We start from the raw sequence: 6,146 nt of genomic DNA on the forward strand, positions 1-6,146 counted from the left end.
CCAGCCAGGCTGGGGACCTTAATGAGGAGGGAGCTGAGAGAGACCCCCTCCACCAGATCACAGCAGACTGAGCTCTAGGACCAGGAATTTGCTTCTGGCTTGGAGCTAGTGGTCCAGGAAAGCCCTCTTGCAAAGGCGAGTGCCAGTACTGAATTTCTGGAGGGTCCTCAGAAGGGCCAAGTTTGGGGAGTGGGTCTAGGATGCCTCTGCATGGCTGGCTTTGAGACAAAGCCTCCAGATCTCACTCCCACCAGCCCACCTCATCCTAAGGAAGACCCTGTGACCCTGTGCCAGGATGACCAGGCAAGTCCAGGCCATGGCAGGCAGGCAGGATAGAGGCAGATGGGTTTGATACAATGGGACATCTCGGGTAATGAGTCTGGTCCCCACCACGTCTTTAAGAAAAACAAGTGAAATGACAGGGAGGTACAAAAAAAACCAACCAAACAATTTATTCCTCTTATATTCCCATTTGAAAAGGAGGAAACCACATGCACCTGCTGGGTGCCTGGCTGGGGCAGACACAGAGCCAGTCTGCGCCCCTGTGACATCGCTTCAGTCCAGCTGAGCATCACCACCTGCCACAAGACACGTTGCCCTACAATGCACACTCTCACACGGGAACATCTTACTCATGAAAAAATATATCTGTACATTCATTTTGTGCTTTTTTTGGGTCTTACATAAATTAGAAGCTGCTTTTGGGGAAAAGGCCTGTTTCCAGATACAGGCAGCTGGGCTGGAAATGCAGAGCAGCCCTGCTGTCCCCAGTCCTCTCCCTCCTGAAGGCTCTCCAGGGCTAGAGTGAAGCTCCACAATGTTCCCATCTTCTCTCAGCAGACGCTACCCTAAGAAGCTGCTGCACAGGGGGGGCCTCACCCATCCCACGCAGAGCAAACAGGACGGTGAGCACCTTCAGCATGGCGCAAGCAGTGATAGGGGAGGACCCCATAGCTGCCCGATCACAGGTGAGATGGGGGTGCTGTCCCTCTTTCCTGGGCAGGAGGTGGGTGACAGCAGGAGACCTGCTGGGCTCTCACTGTGCTCAAACTTCTCTTCCCCTTTGCATTTGTCCAGGCTTTGAAACAGCCAAAGTCACTGCGACTCCAGTTGGAGGTACGAATCCAGTGAGGGAAGTAACGGTTTACAATAGCCTACCGGAGCCAAAATATTAGCTTTAAACACCAGCACACACAAGTGTGCCCATGCAAGGGTCGGAGTTCCACACGCTGCACAGGGCAGCAGCTTCCAGATACAGCCGCAGGCAAAATTTCCTATCAAGGAGCTCAGCATGGGGCTGGCCCCTAGGGGCTTGTCAGACCCCTGGCTCATCCAGGACTCCTACAGCTCCTTGTTCCTGTTGAGCACCTCCTCCTCCTTCCAGCCACTGGAGTTCTTCCCGAACTTGTATACCAGCCGTCGCCCATCGACTCTCTCCAGGATCTCTCGTTTGTAGTAATACCTGGAGGAGATGGAGTCAGGGCTCTGGTTGCAGCCCCGTGTACTGGGGAGCTGCTGGGGGGGATCAAGGCTGATTCCTGGTGGGTCTGACCCAGCTCTGTGGGGCAGGTCCCCCCTGGGGACAAGGGAGGGCACTCACCGCATGGCTCGGCTCAGCTTCTCATAGGTCATGCTGCTGTTTTTCTTCTTCTGGCCCCAGAGCTGAGCCACTGCCTCTGAGCGCAGGAACTTGAAGACGCCCTCCCGCCGGTCCTCCCACTTCATCAGCCCCTCATTCAGCTCTGGGTGGATCAGGATGTCCCGGATGAATTCCCACAGGTGGGTACCTCTTGGGGCTGGAAAAGGAGAGCAAGCTGTATAGCAGGGAAGATCCTGTGGGTCCCTGCACTTTGGATCTCCCTAAACCCCCCTGTCAAGGGGCATGGCCAGCAGATGTGGCCCTTCCTCCCATCTCCCCTGCATGGAGCCAAACTGGGGGAGGCAGTCCCCACTCCCGGCTGAAGGGTCCACGTACAGTGCTTGCTCTTCCGGCTCTCCAAGCAGTCTCTGCTCTCCTTGCTGAGTTTTCGGGGCCGTCCCCGTTTCCGCTTGCCATGTTTGCTGTCCCCTTTCTTGCTCCCTGCAAAGCCATCTGTGCACACAGACAAAGGGACATGTTACACTGTGCAGAGCCTGCTGGGTTGCAGCTCCTCCCTCCCTGGCCACAGAGATGTTCTCCTCAGGAACAGAAGCACAGGGGAGAGCTGGTTGGGGCAGGGGGAGAGACCGGGGGCTGCACCCTCTTTTTGGGCCTGGGTACCAGGGAACCATTCCCCTGAGAGCAAGGTCTCCCGATTCCCTCCAGCCTTGGCCCACCTTCATCCATACCACCATGCTTAGGGCAGCATGCTGTTCACTCCCCAAACCTTGCTGCTACCTCGCACCCTCGATGTCCCCAGTATCATCGCCAGCTGGGATCAACAATGAACACAGTTTTCAGTGTCCAGGATCTCTGGCTGCAGCCCTCACGCAGCTGCCACCACCTACCCCTTCCCATGAAGCTCGCTGTTGCCCTGGCTACCCCAGCTCTGTCCCAGAGCCTGCACCATCACCATGTTCAATGGAGAGAAACAGACCCATGGTGCACAGAGCACCAGCCCCCTCCCTCTTTCCCAGTGTGGGGATGGATGTTCAGGTGTTGTTCCTAAATCATTGCCAGATGGAATGTGCTCTGCAGCTGCTGGAAGTGCCCTGGAGCAAGCCCTCCTCTCCCAGCTCTGGGGGAGGAAGCAAACAACTCACTGTCAGGGAAGAGCTTTGCTTCCACAGGGTCGAGGTCAAGGTCACTTCCACCGGAGTCCTGGGAGTTGGGGCTGTGAGACATCACAGGCCCTGAGAGGCAAAGAGACAGGGCTCAGGCCACCAGCTGACAGCATCTGAAGATGCTTCCCCCTGGATTCCCACCCCCAGCCCCTGCAGGCAGCCCGGTGCAAGACCCAAACCTGCCCTTGGCGGTGGGGCAGTTCCCCACTGAGCTCCCAGATCAGCGCAAGTGAAGGGACCTTTTTGCAGGGCAAAACACTGACCTGAGACATCAGAGCTGCCTGGGGACATGGCACCAGCCAAGCACGTGAAGTCTGTGGATAGGAAAGGGTTTGTGGGCTTCATGTCCTCCAGGGAGTCATTGGCACAGGGATTTCCCAGCTCTGGAAGGGACAGAGAAGGGATTAGCCCTGCCTGCACCAGCACATGGTCCCTGGGGCAAAGGCTTGGCCGGGGCCCCTCTCTTACCCAGGTGGCTAGAGTCCAGGAAGGTCTCTTGGGAAGTCACATCCTCTTTTTCCAGCAAGTCAATGATCCAGCTCAGTTCGTCGGATGCTGCAGGGGTGGGGGGACTGGGATTAGCAATGCTTATTCAGTATGGAGGGGAATGGTGCGTACTGGGAGCTAAGCCCAGCCCTGCCTGGACTCTGGTCTGTGCCCCCATGTCCCCCTGTGCAGTGTCCCCAGAGCAGCCTCCCCCAGGCAGCCCTCCACAGTGCCCAGGAAGCATGGGGTCCTGGGCTGGGGAGGGCGTCTCAGCCTCATGCTTCTAGCTGCCAGGCCTGGGGATGAAGGGGACATTGGGACACTCACTGATTTCATGCAAGCGGTCATAGAGTTCGTCCCCCAGGGGCCCAAAGATGAGGCGCATCTGGTCCCTGGTGCAGTGGCAGAGTGCGTGCCCATCCATGTTGCAGCAGGAGAAGTCGATGGAGCTGGCATCGTACTTGTTCTTCTCCACGTGGTAGCTGATCCACTCCAGCACCTGCACCTTGGTCCAGAAGTACGGGAGCTCACTGAACCACTCTGGCTTGTCTGCAAGGGATGGAAAGCAGGGCTCAGGGGCAGGGCAGCCATGCCAGAGCTGTGCGCCACACACGGGCTGCCAGCTGCAGTTGGGCACAGGGTTCAGTCCCGTGGTGATCACACAGGGCACAGCAGGCCCTGCACTTGGAGTGTTATGGGACTAACAGGCACTTAGCACCTGCTCCCAAGCCACTGGCCTTGCTCTGCCCTGCTCCTGTCCTGGGAGACAGCAATAACCTGATGCCGCCCCCCCTGCCCCAGTTTCAGTAATCTGTGCTGGGATCTGCCCTGCTCTGCTGGTATGCTCCCCACGCCTCCCCCAGGGCCATCCCATGACAGTCCCACTGGTGGAGTGGGACCCCCGGCACCAGAACTGTACTTCCAAACTGTTCTCCTGGTGAGCCCTGACAGCCCATCCCCTGGGACATGCTGGGTGAGGAGGGCAATGAGTCCCTCATCCTCCATGTGCATCTGATGCGCTCCAAGCATGCCCACCTTGTGCCACGCAGGGTGTCCTCCAGCAACCTTTAAGACAACACACCCCTCGGGAAACTGAGGCATGGTGCAAGCTGTTGACCTGCCCCAGTAGGACTAGGACCTTGCAATGCTCTTCCAAGCCAGCTGCTCTGCCTTGCATGCCTGGTCCCCTGTGCAGCCACCTCTGCTCCTCTTGTCCTACCTGTGCTCTGTGCCGGGGGCTGGCTAGTGGGGAAGCTCAGCCCCAGTGTGCTGTCGTCCCCAAGGTGTCCCAGCATGTCCAGGGTTGGCTGCACTTCATCCGGCTGGTACATAGCGCTGATGTAGTTAGAGAAGATGTTGCTGATCTCACAAGATCCCGCCATCAAGCTCTGTGCTAAGAGACGACAGTAAGCCCCGGCCCCATGGAGGCAGGGGGACCAGAGCCTGCAGCACCTGCAGCACCCCTGGGACCAGGCTGGGTGAGGCCGGACTCTCCCTCCCTCCCTCCACCCATCGTCACCTCTCAGGTCACTTCTGCAGAAATACCCGCCCAGCACCCGCCAGCTGGGGCTGGGGCCTGACTCACCACCGCCCCGAGGGCCAGGAGCCAGGGAGGCTGAGCCGGAGCAAACCGGGGACACAGCGTCACCGTGCTTGCAGAAGACTCCTGTCCCCAGCAGCCTGGTCTCACCAGCCCCACTGGCAGCCAGCACAAAGGGACAGCAAGCAGGTGGTTTGCAGAGAATGGTATTGCACAGCCCCTCCGTGGGGACAGGCATTGCAGGGCATTCAGCCATCGAATGCTTCCCCAGCCCCACGGCATAGCAGTGCTGGGGCTGGCACAGCCTGCTGCCCCACTGCCCACTGCAGGGACTCCAGTGCTGGCAGCTCCAGTCCTCTCAGTCGCAAGAAGCACATCCCAGTAACTCTCCAGCCAGGAGGGGACCAAACCCCTGCCCAGCCCTCGTGGAAGAGCCAAATCTTGCTGTTTGCTTGACAAAGCTTGGGGACTAGATGGGGGCCCCTCCAGACCGCCATCTCACTGGGCCCCCAAAAGGGCTGGCAGCTGCGGTGGTAGAACAGGCGTGCAGTGAGAAAAGACCAAGCGCATACCCTGGCGAGAGCAAAGATGCACCAGGAGGGGAGCAAAGCAGCCATCCTGAGCTGAGGATGTCAACAGGGCCCCGGACGAAAAAGGTTTGGTACCTTCTGTGATGGCAATCCCAGGAGCAGCAGGTAATCCAGAAAGCAGTGAGGCGATACGGTGTGTGCCCTGCCCAGCCGCTAGCCACTGCTCATGGGCCTGGGGAGGCTGGTGCCGATGGGCAAGCCCTGCCCGCGTCTCCTCTTTTATAGCAGGGGCGGCGTAACGCGATCTGGCGGCCCGAGGGGAATTCCAGCCCGAAACGTTCATGCTCCCAGATCCAGGTGATTTGCATAATATGAACCACCGGGTCCCAGCCCAGCGCTGCCTTGCCGGGAAATCTGGGTTGGCCAGTTTAATCATTGTCAGAGCCCTTGCCCTGCCGGTGCCCAGAGTTTCACCCACACCGGCTTCATGGGGTGTTTTCTTCGTTGCTGTTTGCTTGGCTTGTGTTTGTTTGCTCGCAGCAGCAGGTTCACTCGGCTCCCGCTGGGAAGCAAACACACCCAGCAGGGCTGGAGCAGGCCCTGAGGGCTGTGCATCTCTCCCTGGTGCTCTCCCTGTGGCAAAGGGGCTGGGAACGCTGCCCTGGGCACCCACCCAGCCTTATGGCATCCCCCTGCTCAGGAGGGCAGCCCAGCCCTCATATCGAGTGGGTGCTTGCATGGGTGCCCTGGCCATGTTTGGAGCACAGGCTTGGTCACTCCCCAGTCTGGCACAGGCACAGCTTCTCCCAAAGCATGAGGAAGGACCC

At 58.9% G+C, this 6,146-nt stretch overlaps 1 protein-coding gene across 1 annotated transcript; it reads right to left on the reverse strand.

Moving 5' to 3' along the window:
- Window positions 1-432: 432 nt before the first annotated feature.
- On the reverse strand, window positions 433-5,689 carry ELF3 (E74 like ETS transcription factor 3). Its single transcript, XM_049833023.1, has 9 exons — window positions 5,455-5,689; window positions 4,469-4,637; window positions 3,577-3,798; window positions 3,232-3,318; window positions 3,027-3,146; window positions 2,743-2,832; window positions 1,976-2,092; window positions 1,601-1,796; window positions 433-1,462 (listed from the first exon to the last, which is right to left on the reverse strand). The coding sequence occupies exons 2-9, from the start codon at window positions 4,629-4,631 to the stop codon at window positions 1,342-1,344; spliced, it is 1,116 nt and encodes a 371-aa protein (XP_049688980.1). The 5' UTR covers window positions 4,632-4,637; window positions 5,455-5,689; the 3' UTR covers window positions 433-1,341.
- Window positions 5,690-6,146: the final 457 nt, after the last annotated feature.

The sequence above is a fragment of the Accipiter gentilis genome, chromosome 29, assembly GCF_929443795.1.
Source record: "Accipiter gentilis chromosome 29, bAccGen1.1, whole genome shotgun sequence".
NCBI classification, from domain to species: domain Eukaryota; kingdom Metazoa; phylum Chordata; class Aves; order Accipitriformes; family Accipitridae; genus Astur; species Astur gentilis.